Here is a 17,573-nt window from a genome sequence, read left to right as displayed (position 1 = left end):
TGGTATACTAATAAATAAATAAATATATATTTAAGATGCATACTGATGAGGCAAGACATTCACTAACTTAAACCATAATCTTATCTGAGTTATTTCACCTCTGGCAAGATGATACTGTTAAGACATTTCTGAAATAGACAGTCCCTTTCTCACCATTTTTGTGCATATTGGCATCTTGTGAAGCCACAGAGGGCAGCCCTTCCATCATAGTCCACTGCTTAAAGCGGGATTCTGTTCCAGCCTCTTTCCCTCCCACCATGCCATAATCCATGCCACTTGAGCCAAAGCCTGTGAAACAAACAAACAGAACTCCATTGTCATTTGCTCTTTTTGGTTTAAATATCTTCAAATTGGAAGTCACTGTTATCATAAGAAAGGTAAACAAAAAATCAACAGTAGCAATGAAATGCTCAAAAGGCAACTTTCGAATAAGCTTGTTAGGTCAGTATGCCACTAAAATACGTTTTGTTATTACATTTATCGTCTTCCCATGTAGTGAAAATAATGCAATTTGATCAAGAGTTGACACTTGTTACCTTTGCTCTAGTGCTTAAACATAAATTACTTATTTCTGGACCCAAACATAACTGGCTAATATTGTAATGCAATTACCATATTAATATGGTAACTACAGGCAAAGCACCAAATCTCTTTCCACAGAGCACTTACCTGAACCGTATCCAGGTATTTGCCCTTTGGTCTGTAAATCTGAGAGACCCACATTCAAAGGATTGGGTACCATGCTGTCTAAATGTGGCTTAGGCCCAACAGGGTGGGACGGTGAATGCTTCATGCCAGGCTGCCTCTGCTGCTGCTGCTGGAGGGCACTCACCATACGAGCAATCTGCAAATGGAAGAAAAAAATGGGGATGATACATCCTATACTGTAACACAGAACTCCAAACATGAAGAAACAGTGACTTGAAACAGGTCCAAAGAACCTTGCTCTCTGAAAAGTGCAATCTGAAGAGAGCAGATGACAGACATTACTAAAGCCAGCACCGCCTTTGCTGCAGACCTTCCCAGCACGCTTTATACTTCATGTGATTGACAAAAACAGTGCCACACCTGTTGCTCCTGCTGTTGTCGCACAGCTTGAGATAACTTCCTCTGGCTTTGTAACAGCTGCTGCTGCTGCTGCTGCTGCTGAAGGAGGAGCTGACATGCCTACAAGATAAGTGGGGGTGGGAAGAGTGAAAATACAGAGCTCATCAAGCAAAATATAATTGCCAGGAGCTAGTCACTAGCAAATGCTTTGCTCAGAACTTAGGTAAACTGCTTCTCTTTCCACACACTCAAATAAAATGACAATGAATGCATTAGAAGAACACTATATCCTTCACTTGTTTCTAATTTAACATCATGCAACAGTATTACTACCACCTACTTTATTACCATCACTATGACTACAAGTCTGAAGAAAACTTCATTAAAAAAATCAACAAACAACTGCTCTGCCTACACAAACATTGCTTAGAATCATTACTAGCCCACCGCAACATTCACAATAATTACACAGGCCTGTCTAATTTATCTGCAGCTGCCCTCTAGCAGGGCTGTATTTTCCTTTAAAACGAATAGGGAATATTTGTACAAAAATAACACAAGATCAGTGGAACAAAACAGAATTGGAACAAACATAAAAACTCTTTCAGCAGACAATTTGTAAACAGTCTGTCCCACAAGATTACAAGCTACTTACTAATTGAAACTGGGGAATCTGTGGAAGCTGGCTCAGCATGGCAATCTGTTGTGGAGAAAGCTGGGGGCCCATATTGAAAAGACCAGGATTCAAGCCACTGTTGGGAAACTGTTTGAGCATGGAGGCTGAAACCTGCATGGAAACCAGTTACATATCCTCAAGAAATGCACTGCTATGAGAAAAGATGATGAAATAGAAGTATTTCTATAAAGGAATAGGTACAACACCGATCTTAAATGGTGTTCTGGGAAAGACATTACAGATTTATTAACATATCACATTTAAACATGCACAATCTATGACTTGAGCAGAGTGAATACCTCACTTGATTGACAATATACAGTATTACATGTGCAGATGCGGACACACACACAAAGGTTCCTCCCCCAACCGATCGGTTGCTAGAGACAACACTAAATTAAAATGCTGATATATATGCAGCTAACCAGTAATCACAGTACTGCATTATCACATTAAAAACGTACTTCTTGACAAAGGAAAAGAAAGGCATTCAGGCAGTCACTGGAGCAAAGAAACAGTGCCTCACAGAAAGAGTTAATCTCTTTGTATGCTGAATAAGCTATAGTAAAAGACAGGAGTAGGTGGAGAAGAATCCCCCCATTTCTCCCTGCATTATTTGAGAGTTACACCAGTAGAATTCAAGAGAATCTCCAAAAGCCTTCACCAAGTCCAAAGCAAAAGGCAAACTTGTGCATTTGGAGACCCTGAGGTCTTAGAGCTCTGCAATGTAAACGCAATGTGTAGCCCTTCATCAGGCCTCTCTTTCAGGGGCAGGAAGCACAAGACAAGACTGCTTGAAAAAAATTAAGCAACCTGTCACACTTGAGAAAAAACTTTCAGCTTTCACTTTTTTTTATTGTTTTTAAAATACTTTGCAAAAGCCTATGTAAGACACAGGATTCCCGAATCCACTTTTGAGGTTTAAAAATACTGGTAGCAAGCATTAATCACCAACTGCCTTGAAATAAGGAAGAAGGCTAATCCTTCTGCACTCAGTTTTAAGCACTTTCAACTACGAATTTTAATTTTTTATCTTACCTAAGTTTTCAATTTCTTAACATCAAGTCAAGACTAGGATAGATGTATAAGTAACTTCAATGATGTGCTCTGAAGGCTGTAGCTATACTTTTTACAAGTAACCAGTTACTATAAATTCCTTACCTGGGGAGAAAGAAATTGGGGAGGCACTTGCGCCCGGATATTGGGGGAAGGATTTAGTGGCTGCACTGGTGTGTGCATGCCCCTCGATTGTGCTGTGCTGTTTCCAAACAAACCATGATTGCCACCCTATAAAATTAAAGCAGTAGTGAGAAGATGAATCTTTCAGGATAATGGATCTCTATGCTATTAACTACATATCAGTAACAGTGAGGCAAGTACTGACTTAAACAGACTACCCTTAGAATTACTGAGATGTTTGCTGCAAATCAGTAATATTCTGCCTGCTGTACTACATTGTTGAGATGCAGGCTCTTTCTCCTCTACGTTGAAGAGTCATGTTTATCCACTCATTTCAAAGCATATACCAAAGCTAATGTTTTATATTTTGCACTTCCCATGTTGGGAAATGGAAACCTGAAGTACAAACAACACGCTCAAGGAAACATTCCATTGGCTTAGAAGTATGGCAAGACCATATCTACATGAATTTTGGGCCATCATTTTAGAAAAGTGAGGTACTTTTTCCGAGTAGGTTGTTGAGATATCACTTACAGGCCTATTACATCCTCTGCAGGCCTTTCACTAACTGAAATTAGAATTCAAAAAATTAAAAATTTTCCTTCTGATGTGAAAATTTCAGCACTCTGGATTGGGATGTTTTTCTTCTCATTTTTTTCCCCCTGCTGAAGTGAAGAGCAGGAAAATTTTCAAGTGAGAAAAAATGTTTGTGTTTTTTTTTCTCCCAGTGATTTATTTTCTAACACTAGAATACTTGCTGTTTATTTTGAGTCTTTTTTAAATGAGAAGTATTTACTGTTTTATAAGCAACTTCTGTAATAATAAACCCTACTGCATGAAAAAGACCAAAGAAAACTCTGATTATGCTTCTCTATTTCAGCCTCTGAGCAGACTGCCTTTATTTGTAACATCTTTCAACAAAAGCCACAGGAAATGTTATGGACAGTCTCCTACACTAACATTTCCATGCTGTTGCTTTTAAAAGCTGAAGCTCCAGAAAGTCCTTAACATGCCATGATTCTGTCCTTTCATTTTCAAGACCCTCAGAACTTCCTACCTTCTGCTGTATATCAGGCTGCCTATGATCCTCAGATACCTGTGGTTCTAAACAGTACGTTCTCCATCCCTCAGCCATCAGTCTCTGTTCTCCTTCTCCATGCCAGCGCTGCTGTACCCAACAGGAATTCATCATTCTTCCAAACTGAGATTGTGAGGCCTTCTCCAAAACCTTTCCTTCCCTTATAAATACACCAGGATTTCATAAACTTTGCCTCCCTTCTCCCACAATAGCACGCATCCTCCACTATCCTTGTGCTAAAAGAGAAGTCTCCCATCCTACTTCTATACTGGCAACATTTTGGATTGTCTCATTCACCTGCATCACATTTCACCTCCTTAATTGTATATTCTCTTTCAGAAGCAACTCAAGATGTCATACTATGCACATAGCAGGATAAACAAAAACCCCCAAGAGACAAAAGAGTTTTTATTCTGGAAAGAACTGACTGGCGTCAACTACACATTAAAATTTTTGAGAGGTTTGAAGCTGCAGCTACACTTTCAGCCCTCCCTGGAGCTCAGAGTTCTGCACACCAAATCAAAGAACATGCCTGCAAATTTTGGACTTAATCTGATGTTCAACACTGATTGTGTCACATAGAAACAGAAAGACAACACAAAGAAACACCATCATGTTAGGCATGTTACTACATAAGCTAGTCCAGTTGCAATACTTCAGTTCTATTCTTTCATGTCCTAGTATTCTTGCAACATTTTCTTCTAGCGTAACGCAAAACATAATAGCCAGAAATTCTTCCAAACTGCAGTTACCCATTTCATTTCTTCCCTACCATTACCGCATATACAGGGAAAAAAAAATATTGCTACTTCAAGAGTTTTTCAAGGCTACTAAATCAATCCTTTCTTTGGGCTGCGGGGAAAGGAGAAGGGAAGAGGCACAATGCAAAATGACTGCAATTTTTTAAAGGCACATTTCTACACACAAGGTCATCAGGTCTGTCTGGAAAAATTCAGTGTCAGGGAGAGGTGGGATGGTGTGTGTGGCAAATCAGTAGCCTCTAACCGCGTTTTAAAACAGCAATTAAAATAGAAAGGTTGCCACTAACTTCATGACTTCTGAAAAGCACATCTATCTGCTGCTGCACTGTGATTCAGGAAGTAAGAGGCCAACAAAAACAGATGGAATACATTTTGATGATAGGAATCAAAGTGGATTGATTCTCAATGGCCTAATATAGCTGAAATTTCCATTAACGATATTAATTTATTTAGTAGGAAAACAAATGCAAGCAACCAACTAACCAGGATTAAGCCCAGGTTGCAGCCTTATAACAACGCATCTTATAAGGTGGCCTGCTTACTTGTCTAGCAGCGAAGTTTTGGGGACTGAGCCCTGAGCCGATTGCCCCAAGGCCGACGTTGGATAGTGTGGAACCAGAGGGAGACAGCTTGTAGCTGGGAGAAGGGGAGAAGGGAGAGCAGGGAGCCTCATCCCCAAGGCACCCATCTTGATTGGAGAAAGGCAAAGTCAGCTGAAGCAGCAGTTAGCCAACAGCAGCAGTTGGTTAGTGAAGCAACAGAACGCAAGAGGAGAGAAAGAGGGACGGTGAGTGACTAGGAAGAAGCAAAGTTAATTTGTAATAGCAGTTACAAGGACAAAATTTCTGACTCAAATGATCACTTGACAATTAAGATTTTGGTCCAAGGAGATAATCAATAAATTCCTAAAGGTTTCTTTTAAAAATACATCTTGAACTCAAATGAAGTTCTTTTCTGACAGTGGCTATTACCACTACAGAAACAAATCTTGAATGAATTCCTAATGTTAGCACACACCTACGAACATACTTTGTTAGGAATGGATTAGCTCTGCTAGTGGTATTTATTAATTAGGCCACCAGAGGGAGTTGACAAAACTGGTTTTTGGCCTGTTATACTAAAATGGAGGAGTTAAATTCATTGACAGTAACACACCTTCAGAATTTTTAAACCAGATTTCTTTTGCAGTTTACATGTGATAAACTTAAAACTGTATTAAAAAAACAACTCTAGAGCACTGGACGCTGTCCAATTAATAATGTGAAGCAATTAATGTTTGATAATAACAGTGAAAGCTTCTATTTAAAATAGGCAAGAATATGAAAGAAACGCTACCATAACATACAACAGATGCCACAGAGAAACAGATGTCATACAGAAGCTTACAGTACACGGACATACAGCATAAGGGGTTGTGGAATTTAGAAAGGGTGTTTCCAATAAATGACAGACATGAAAGCAGAAAAAATTTGGAAGACTGTGATTACTTATGTTTACTTAGATCTAAACCATTTTTTTTTTTTTTTACAGTAGATGATTGTAGTCAGTAGCCAAAAGAATCATTGTGATGAAACCTATAATGAATTTCGTTGCTACCAGTAGTTTATCCTTCCAAGAAAAACAAAGGAATTTCTTTCTATCCAAATTAAGAGCAGTCTGTTCTAGAATAAAAAGCCTAATTCTCCCCAGATAATTTAGTTTGTCTATGCACATCTGACACCTGTTTTATATCACATTCATTCTACAAACGTAATTCCCCCACATCTTTTATTATTGAGTTTGTCCAAGGTTACCGAATTTTTAGCACTTTCAGAAGAGTAGGGTAAAAACTGGGACCTTGAACACAGAGGCTGATATTAATTTATCTTAACATATTTCTCTCACCTTCTCAAAATAAGGCCCACTATCTGTGGTTCCCATGTCTTTGGAATTAGGTGGACGGAACCCAGATCGATCCTTTCTCATCATGTCATTAAAATCCCCGAGATTCATGGCTCGTTTATCTACTTCAAACTTCTTATCTGGGAGACCACCTGTGTAAAAAAAAAAAAAAAAAAAAAGGCGATGAAATTAGCACCAATAATCTCTACCACGTTTCATGACAGCAGGTTCACAGCCAAAGAAAGCACCTCTAAGAATCAGGGTATAAATTAAGATCTGTCTTACAATTTAGCATAGCTACAGTTGCTAGTAGAAGTTTTGTAAAATTAAAGTAGGAAGTTTCATTTCTAAGACTGAACAAAACAGTTTAAGTTTAGAGAGTTTAATGTGAAGTGTTTCTCACAATTTATGTACGGATATATTAATTTCTACAGCAGCCTAGTTCAACTAAAGATATTCATTCAACATAATTCTCAATGTCTTCCAAAACTCACACTGTTATTTATTGGTATTCAGTATCTATAGAGACACCACTATTTAAGTTCTCCATATATTCTACTTAGCCTTTACTGGGTTTGGCACTGAGAAAGAATTTCTCAAACTGCAAAACCATGCACATAATTTGATCACAACTCTTCTACAGTCACGCAAATTTAACTCTTGAACACCACAGATCATCTGGTATAGCGTAACTTCCAGACAGGCAAGCAAACTCCCTCAGCCTGTATGCAGTGATTACCCAACCAGTAAGAGAGACACTTTTCAAACATCTCCTACAGTCTCCTGCCACTGTTTAATGAATAATCTGGAGGAACACAAGGAAGACATGTTAATAACAGATGATCAAACTGTAACATACACAGTGAACGAGACATCATCTTTCCCTACAAGCTTCTCATCAGCCAAGTGCTGATGGAAGGAAGTTTTCTACTTTACATACTTAACTGCTGCCAAGAAACCATTTTTTTTTCCCATGTTTGGCACCTTTATGGTATCAGATGCATATTGTTATGCTGAAGTAGATGGAAAGCATCTTAGTTTTAAAATATGGCCAACATGCTAGAAATGAGCTTTACTGGTATTTTTAGTTTTAAATAATCTTGTTTAGTAGCACAGATGGCCTTTCCAAGAATCATTAAAAAAAACGTGTCACCACAGTTAACCAAAATCTATGACTCTTCCAAAGGAAGGTGGTGATAGATATCTTATCCTACTACTGGCAAAATGCTAAGTCTTCGTCAAACAGAACAGACAGCTAGTAACTCCGATACCTTCAAAACACCGGTTCCTCAAAAAAGCTTCTCAAAGCCAGGATCTCTTCTTAATGTCCAGTCACAAACTATTAATATTCATAGGTATGTTACTGCCAAGAACCGATGAAATCAACCACTAATTACATGGGGTTTTCTTGCTGGCACAGCTTTCGAAGTTGATCCAGCTTCATCCTTTCAGATGCCTTCAACATCGTTTATCACAAAAATACTTACCAAATCACTTACGTATCTTGGCTTGTAACTGGAGTTATGCGCTGACCTGGATGAGCTCATCCCTTTCTAACATATTCTAAAAAGCTAGAACTACCTCTTCAAAAGCAGTCCCATAAAATGTCACATACATCTCAATCCTGTCAATACCTTCATCTAACCACTACACGCAATGCCAGCAACGCACTACCCAAAAGGCTTGTGTGCTTTAACTCTAGACAGGAAGCCCTGTCCGTTAGTTGCTTGAAAAGAAACTGAAAGCAAGACAGAATTTCATCACTATGTGAAATGAAAGCGGGTCAGTGCCAACAGAAGATGACTAAGTTGCAGAAACACCCTTTTGTCTCTTCAGTTATCCTGATGATCCAATCGACTCCTCAAACATTACTGAATGATGCCTTGTAAAATGGCTTGTTAAATAACAGGTCAAGCACCTCTAAAGGCTTCAAGCATAGATATGCATGCCACTTAAGAGTTGAGGCAGCTACTTAAACTTCAATATAAACAAGGCCTTGCTAAGAGATATGATAGCATTCGTTTATCCCATCCATACAAAATTCTGACGCAACCTTGAAACCGGCCGTGTGTTTTTTGCACTTGCCAACAAAAACTATAAATAATGCAGGTGGCTGAAAACTAGCTTTACCTTACGTAGTATAAGATGACTATTAAAATCTGCAAAGTTTGAATTTTACCGTCTACAGTATGCAAGAATACTTGTACATGAATAAATACGAAGCCCCAAATCCTCTACATGCAGAAACATAGAACAGGTAAAAAGTCCAACCATCTTCTTAAAAGAAGACGTTCCATCAGTTCTTGGATTTTTCCCCCACTATTAACAGCTGCGACAAACACTGTGAAAAATGCAAAATGAAACCAGAGCTTGGAAGATGACAATCGTGCCTTAGTGAGGAAAAAGACACCGTTAATTAGATATCCCTCACCACGTGCACACAGCTTAAAAGAAGAAGAATTCTATACAAACAAAATTATGTAAAGTGATCTGGTACTGGGAGACAGGAGACAGAAACTGTTGTTGAGCAAAGTTACCTAAAACATTTGCAAATAGAAGACTCAATGTGGTGAAAATACATCAAGTGGGGTAAACCAAATGGAAAAAACCCCACATTTGAAACATGTTTTCTGTTTGACCAAGAATATTTTAACGATACTGGCTTTACACCTTTGCCATAAATTTACATCGTCCAAGCCTACTGAGCAAGCACATGCACTTAGATATCGAGGTGTTGCACCTGAATGCTAAATCAGGTTACGGCTTTGTAACGTATTTACAAGACAGCTGCATGAATTGTATTTGAATCAATAGAAATGACAATTAATTCCCCAGTCTTTACAGGTGATTTGAGAATTCAGAGATCTGCAGGGGTTGCAACTAATACATCTAAAAAGAAGAAAAAAAAAAAAAAAGACAAAGTTGGTTGTCAAAGAGAGGGAAGGAAAAGATAAAATATTAAGTGGTTTTGACAAGCTGCTTACTGTAGCAAATTTCATGCCTCAGGACTTACATACTAGGAGAGTTTTCAATGGAAAAAAGTTGCATCCTAGTAAAAGAAGTTACCCTTTGAAGGGATTTGATAGAGAAAAAAAAAGGAAGTAGATCTTCAAGCATGCTATTGAGCCATGTCTCTTCTGTCTTGATCAGTAAATAGAAGCACCACTCCAGCACCTTGTAATAAAAGCAACACATTTTTCCAACAGAGAGACCAAGACCAACGTAGTAAGAATTACTTACTGACAACTGGACATATTTTACAATGCATGATGACCAGAGCGAAGGAGCTCTGACCATAGCCAAAGTTTTCTTTGATATGTGTGGTCTCCAAGCACAGATTTAACTGAGATCAACGTGCTTTTATACATAAACTGGGAAAATATCATTCTGGGAGTTATCTAGTTAGGAAAACCTGTTATGTTGTAATCCTGACTGAAAACCAGTTGAAGAACAAGCCTACCTCCTAAGTCCAACTGTTAAAGTTTACAAGTAGACATAGGCTAAGCAAAACAGCTTATAGTTTTCCACAAGCAACGAGCAAAACTGCTAAGCAGAGAAGCAACAGAAAAGCTTCAGGAAGATCTGTAGCATTTTTAGTCTTTGAAACGGAACACAAACTATAATAAATGCCTCTACCTAGGATCAAGCATGCCACCATTAATGGACATATTGAACTTAAAGAAGTGTAACATATCAAGACCAAGTATGTAACCTTTCTGCACCATTTCACAGGATATTCTGAGCATCAGCCATCTTTCCTCAGAAGGCCTGAAGGGCCTTAAGGTCCTTGAGAGCAGAAAATTCTAAAGGATCCAAAAGCTTAGTTTGGAGATAAAGAACTGAGAGCTATAATCAGCATAATCCAGGCTATCATCCTCTTCATTTGTATATTCTTAGATCTGTTCATTAGCAGCAGCATCTGGAAGCAGATGAAAACTGAACATCCAAGAAGGTGACTTACCTCCTTCTAGAAGATCTTTAGAAAAGCATGATACAATCAATCATAGCCTGAATTCTAGAGAGGCTGTATGAGGCCGAAATGGAGAAATCGAAAAATTCTGTTACCTTCCCCAAAACTACTTTGTGCTATATAAATGCATGTTTTAACATCTCTTATTGGTATCCTTAAATATTCAGAGGAAGAAAGCAATTTTGGGAAAAAATGAACTACTTAATCCTCTATGAAGTGTTATACACATTTTAAGATGTAATGAATGCTAAGCTGAGAGATGCTGCAACTATTCGGACTGCATTGGAATACCAAATCTGTAATTCCTAGTAGACACAACTAAGTTTTGACTACCACAACTCTACCTTTGGTACCAACAAAGATTAACAAATACTCCCAATAAAAAGAAGTTTTCTGGTTGGGAAAATCCTGACTACAGCATCACACACAATGCTACGAGAGTGGCAGGTAAGAAGTACTGAAGCTGGTGACGATACTGGTGCAGAGAGGGTCAATATCAGAGCAGACTTCTTGCAAGGCATAATATTGGAATAATTTGGGCAACAATACTAGAAAGACACAGAAGAGGTATGGCAGAATCAGAATAGCACAGGAACTGCAATTACAGCACAATGGCCAGTTTCACAAGAACTGCCTCCTGTAGTCCCTAAAAATCTACTGTTCAAATCAAGAACGAGCATTTGCACTGCTTGCATCTGCAAGGTTTGAACTTGCACTATCTAGTTTTCCACTGCTACCAGAAGCTCCACAATTCCACGATAGTGAATGTTCAGAGACAATTTGGAGAGGAACAGAATGCAAAACTGAACCTGATTTCAAGATCAAAACAAATTTCTGTGAGAGTTCACTACTTAGGTTGCCAAAGAAGAAAGTCATGGCAAATTCAAAGCTGATTAAATGGGATTAATCCAAGCAGTCAATTCCAACTCTCAATTAGGGTAGTGTTTTCCCCACAGTCCATCCCACTTTAGCTGTGTAGTATTTACGCTGAGGCTATCAAGAGTGAAAAATCTAGTTCTACTGAGCAATAACTTGTAATAGCCTGAGGCAAGCAATTGAAGAAATCCAGGACAGAAGAAAGTCTTTTCCCTCACATCACCTCCAGGGAGCTGTGGTAAGCGGGATGGTCCTACTGCCAAGAGCTAAAACAGTCCTCCTCTTCCACCAAATGAAAAGGGATCTTCACTTTTTTGAAACAATAACAACGGATACAAACTACACGGATCAAACAGTCTTAAGACTGGATGCTCCTTTTCAAAGTTATAGCTCCGTTCTGTACAGGTATACAACCCAATCTTGCATACTAGCATCAGCTGCGTAACTATTCAGCCTACAGCAAAGATGCTATAACTCTATCCTTCTGTTATGAGGAGTGCTAAAGAGTAAGGATCAAACCTTTCCAAAGCACAGTATGTCATCCACACAAAAATACTACACATGATCTCATATTTCAAATGCATTTAAATTAAATTATACGCACCTACAGACAAGTCCATCTTACTGCCTGGAATGTCCTCAGTTTGACTCTGTAAAAAAAATAATTAAGAATTCAGTTCTAACTTCTACAAAATACTGAGGAATGTTTCAGAAAGCAGCCCTTGATGGTTAAAGGTGGAATGAAGGAAGGATATGCTTGTGCCAATGAAAGTTTTATTTTAAACTAAAATCAAACACAAGGATTCCTGATATCACCCCGGTCACCCCTCACCTCGACCCCCTAATGCTGTATGTTGCAGTTTTATCCATACGAAACTAGACATGTAAACACATGCAACAGACAGAGAAAGATGCACAGACAGCTGCTCTGTGAAATGAACCCCTGTCCTCATGTTCCAGTGGTCAAGAGATGAAACCCTGAAAATAGCGGCCAAAATGCTCGCTCATCCTCATGACCTGTCAAGTCATTGAATCTTGAAATGTGGTGCCGAGTTATTCTTCAGTTGGCAGTCTGGGACAGGGTGTTCCCATAGCTTTCAGAGGCATCTACGGTCTAGCAGACTGAATTTGAGCTTAGGAGCCAACAGAAATTACAAACTAATCCTAGTCATGTCACTGACAGTTTGTGCAGCCCTGGGCTTCTCACAGAACCTCTGCATTATTACCTTTCACTAGCCTGCATTACATACTACTCCTGCTTCACAGGATGAAAGTTGGCACAATATTCTGTAAAATGATTTACAAATTAGCATGTCAGAGGTTCTTAAAAAAATTCATATGTAACTATTTTTGAGATACATCCCTGCAGATCTGTCTTTTCTTTACATGATGTGCCATTTATTTAGTCACTTTACCAATCGATCTTTAAGTATCGATTATTAATGAGCCTTTTTGTTCTAAAAAGATCCTGCTGCATTGCATTTTAAATATAAGTAGCCAAGACGAACACAGGGCTGTAATCTCCTTTTCTGATAGGTGGCTGAGATACAGAACAAATAAATAGCCTTGGACTAATCACAGATGTCTGACACTACAGGCCTTTACCTTAAGTGCCCTAAATGGTATCCTATGAAAATGAAAAAAACAAAACCAACACCAAAACACAAAAACAAACAACCCCCCCAAATCCTATAACTTGCAAGGAAATTGCAATCTCAGAACAACAGCTGTCATAAAGTAACTCTGAAGAGTCAAAGGAGATTTCCGGGTTTTCTGAGAAGCCATTCTGATTAGCAAGGAAGTGCTGAATACCCAGCTGTTAGAGGTATTATAATCAACATGTCAGCATAGCAAATGCAGATAAATAAGCAGTTACACAGTGAAACAGTTGACTTTTTGGCTTATTTAAAGCTTACTGCTTTTTTACAAAGTTGGATTTTATATTTAAAAAAGTTACTTACTAGCAAGCCCATATTAGAAAACTGTTTGGATAAAGGGTTCATCCACGAATCACTATTTCCTCCTTTTAATGCGCACTGAAGAAGAAAAAAAAATTTTTAAGGAACTTTTTGATTTCTTAAATTCTGTTTTATCCTTGAGTGCACAAATGTCAGATGAAAATCCTGGTATCAGAGAAAACAATCCCCTGAACAAGTTACTTTAATTTTTTGTGTGGTTGGAAACATTTACCAAATACTTTTTTCTCCTTTTCTCTTTCATTGTTAGGTATACCAAACTGGATGAACACCTGCTGTGTAGAATGTTTATCACACCTTCAGTTTCATTCTGTGATCTGGAAAGCTTTGTAAATGTTATTTACTGTTCCCTCTGTTATAGTTTAATACATTCTTTAATCCATCAGGTGCAACAGTGGATTTTTTCCTTTGTTTTCTTCCCTTTAGTATGGTTTCTCTTACCTGGGCACTGTGCTGACATGGCACTCAATTTGGCCTTACTGTTATTTACAGGTGATCAAACCCAAAACTGAACACAGTTCAACAGAAAATAAAAATTTTTGGACAGTTGCTTTGATGATTAAAATAAGAAAAGCTTTAAGTAAGAAAAAAGGTTCATGAGCATCATTTTTGCAAAACAGTAATTGTAAAACTCCATACCATGTCACAACAGTATTTCCACACCCTAGGAAACTGTTCTGCACTTGCTTTTTGAGTTTGCCTTACCTATATGATTAGAAGTAAACGAAATATAGTTCTCTCTAATATTAATACAGTACCAAGTGTTACAGTACTAGAGAACTTTAATACAAAAAAAACCTTAGAAAACAATTTACTCAGGACTATAGCCAAGCTCCTGCTCGAGGCCGAAGGTCAATAACAACAAACACAAGTCAGACCTAAATCCAACAGCGAGCAGAAATAAGAAGCACGGGTACCAAGACGACCGTGGAATCCAAACTTCAGCAAGCTATGCGAGAGCGACAGCAGCCTAACGCAGAAAGATGTGTCAACAAAAGAAAAGCAATAGCCTTGGGATACTTATTGCTCAGTTTCATTTAGTAATGGCTCTGCAGCTTACATACTGAAACAATTTGACACCTACTGGCAGATTTATTAGTCACAACAGGTGTAATACATTAAAACAATTCCAGAAACCTCACATTTTTTACACTGTTGTAACAAGCACCTTTCTAGATGAATTCTTTTTAGAAGAACTACTATTATAATGCTCTAACATATCAGTCATACTGCTTTCAGACAACACAGTAGTTATGAATCATTCAAAGATTTTACCTTCATTTGTGTTTTCTTTCCTCCTTGCCCCCAGCTTGTTGAGTTGTGGGAGGAACTGCTTCCCTGAGAGCCTGCTGTGTTCCAGACTCCTCCCTCCTCCTCCTCTTCCCAGCTGGAATGACGCGTTCCTGTCACTGGCCCATCACTTTCTCCCCAGCCATCTTGCATAGATTTAGAACCTTTAGAAAAAGAAAAAAAGCTCAAAAGCAGTCTACAATACCATGCAGCTGGCAACTTGACACTGCAAGATTAGCTGAGATCATCAGAACCCCAAAGGAGTAAACAAAAAAAAAAAAAAAAAAGAAAGTGTCCTGTGCACGAATCCCAAAACCCAAGAGATTCAGCAGCGTGTTAGCGTGGCATGTTTTACAACTATTTCCAAGCAATGTCAAACACTTAAAGATATAAATAACCATAGAGACCTCTTCTCCTACACAGATACAGCTAAACTTTAAGGATACTTAAAAACCAAGTGTGCTGAGGACTCTGCTTCAGGTAGCTTATCAATTATTTCCTCTCTTCCTTCAAAATCATAACATTTCCCTTGCACTAAACTCTTTCACAAAGTTACTGAAACAAAGAACTTTAAGGAGTAACAACTAAGTAGAATCTAAAGGAGAGAATCCGACATTGTACTCTGGTATATGTAACACCAAAAGCAGTTTAATGCAGAAAAAACCCCTCTACTTCAATTTCTGTTGCTAACAATGTCACAAAAAAGAGTCATTAGTAGTGCTGTTTAAGTAGAGATGCCGTTACCAGAAAGCTACGGCCATTTCATCCTATCAATTCAGACTAAGGACTTTTCCCTGTTGGTTTCTTTTCTTGCTGTTATTCTCTAGCACCAGCTGTCAGGCAACTGAAGAATTCCAACTTCTACTGACAAGCCAACAAGAGCCCAAATCCTCATCTTGTCCACTGTCCAACCGTTCTCCTTCCTACTCTAGCTCTTCATTCTGCTCATTTTTTCCCCAAGCATTTAACTCCTTTAAAAATTATTTCCATCACCATCACCTTTTTCATAACTCATTCTTCAATTGTCTGGCTTTTGAGTGTGGAAATCGGGGATAAGAATATTAACACACATAGCAGAAAATATGAATATAAAAAAAGTAGGAATCATAATTAGTCTTTTAAGGGAAACTCTACCTTTATCATACTGAAAACAAAAACTGCCATGAAATGTTGCTGTACAAGAGCTACCTTAAAATCCATCATAAATAACAACTCAGATACTTCACAGGAAACATAACTTTTTAAAGTATATTCATTTGTGTATCAAAATTGAGGGCTGCTTAGGAAAGATACTAGTCTAAGTGCAAAAAATCTACCTCTTGACCCTTTAATCATGCTACTTACACAGAAAAGGCTACATTTAAGGATTATGACTGCAGAGTCAAGAACTTAATCTGGAAATGTCATATATGGGGTAGTCCCTGCAGCTTTAATTTATTTCCAGCCACAGTGTTTAAATATAGTACTATGATCCTGGTTTTAACTACATGACCACAGATTATTTTTCTGCATTGACAGCCCTCAGGTCTGAGATTCCTGAACATGAACCTGGACAGTGGTGTAAAGATGAGTTGTCTGTAGGTTTTCTGCTTCGTTTTCTGTATTTGTTGAGTGAGAAGACACAAATAGCTATAAGAAAAGAAAACTTTCAAGATGAAGACAAAATAATGATGTTACAGAAAAATGAATTTATTCCTACTTCTGCCAGAGAATTCCTGTGCAATGCTGGTAAAACTACATAAATCCTTTTTTTAAAAAAAAAAAACAAAAAAAACCCAAAAAAAACCCAAAAACAGGTGGGTAATGATCTGTGTTTCCCTTCTTTGGCTCTGAATTCTCGTTTTCTTTTCCAATCATTACTGGCCTCTGTTTCCTGTCCTTACCTTCAACCATATATTATGCCTTTGCAGGCTCTTTGTCCCAATTTCTTCTTCCAACTTACGCAAGACATTAAATACCTCCCTTTACTCCACTGAATAATGTAGCTCTCTTCTCCATTTCTTCTGGGTGCCAATTAGAAAGGAGTTGAGAGAGTAGTCACAGACTACAGGAGAATGAAGAACTCAGCTCTTAATACTGGTGTCCTACTACATCTCAACCTGAAACAGCCACGATGGGGAAACTCCCTATATTTTGCTCTAGAGAGCTGGGGACAGCTTATGTACAAAATAGTAAACACATGTTGCAGCTCTTTGGTTATGTCGCACACAAAATCCAGTTAGGAAAAGCAAGTGACCATGCGTAGTCTTTAAAGACTATATTAACAAATCCATAGAATTTGCAATGCATCATTAGCATTTCAGAGGCTCTTATTTTGGTCATATTTAAGTGGCTTTTTACAGATGAAAGAAGAGATCCACCTAAATAAAGTCTAGCATCCTGAAAAGCGCCAGGTTTGTCTGGCAGGCACAGGAAGCTTTACAGCCATCCACAAAAGGTTGCTATAATGTTAACACTAAGGAAGCAACGCTTTTTTTCCCAGTTTTGTTTCATAAATGGTCAGACTATTTAATTGGTGTGGAAGGAAAGGAGAATGACCCAACAGCATACAATCTGTATAGAGCATTTCATTGCAAGTAATTACATGTTGCAAAGGCAACATGTAACTGGGAACGGTTTTACAGCGGGTATCAGCAGTCAAATTCAGCAACAGTCATGTAGTATCAGTATTTCCTACTGGAAACATCACATCCAAATATTATTGGCTTTGGCTACAACATTGCTATATTGTATCAGCAGGTGATTGATTTTGTTTGTTGCATTTTCCTTAAAAGGAGTGAAATAAAAACTCCACAAACAGCTTACGTGAGCAGGAATGAATTCCACAAAAATAAAATTC

The 17,573-nt window shown here is 38.2% G+C and overlaps 1 protein-coding gene across 17 annotated transcripts in view; it reads right to left on the bottom strand.

Annotated features, from left to right (window-relative positions):
• The window catches only part of TNRC6B (trinucleotide repeat containing adaptor 6B), a 133,671-nt gene that overhangs the window by 12,429 nt on the left and 103,669 nt on the right, over window positions 1-17,573 (bottom strand). For 15 of the 17 annotated variants that reach the window (XM_063322487.1, XM_063322498.1, XM_063322489.1 and 12 more), the window contains 9 exons: window positions 14,720-14,898; window positions 13,430-13,504; window positions 12,073-12,118; window positions 6,626-6,774; window positions 2,885-3,010; window positions 1,703-1,834; window positions 1,069-1,167; window positions 670-844; window positions 154-288 (listed from right to left, as the gene is read on the bottom strand). In XM_063322487.1, coding sequence (XP_063178557.1) covers window positions 154-288; window positions 670-844; window positions 1,069-1,167; window positions 1,703-1,834; window positions 2,885-3,010; window positions 6,626-6,774; window positions 12,073-12,118; window positions 13,430-13,504; window positions 14,720-14,898 — 1,116 coding nt within the window. Of the gene's footprint in view, window positions 1-153; window positions 289-669; window positions 845-1,068; window positions 1,168-1,702; window positions 1,835-2,884; window positions 3,011-5,283; window positions 5,455-6,625; window positions 6,775-12,072; window positions 12,119-13,429; window positions 13,505-14,719; window positions 14,899-17,573 lie in introns of all 17 variants that reach the window. The other 2 variants (XM_063322497.1, XM_063322484.1) reach the window with 2 other exon arrangements.

This window comes from Chroicocephalus ridibundus, chromosome 1 (genome assembly GCF_963924245.1).
Source record: "Chroicocephalus ridibundus chromosome 1, bChrRid1.1, whole genome shotgun sequence".
In the NCBI taxonomy this organism is placed as follows: Eukaryota; Metazoa; Chordata; class Aves; order Charadriiformes; family Laridae; genus Chroicocephalus; species Chroicocephalus ridibundus.
The sequence above is the reverse complement of the archived record's forward strand: the minus strand, read 5'-3'. Positions and strand labels throughout refer to the sequence as shown.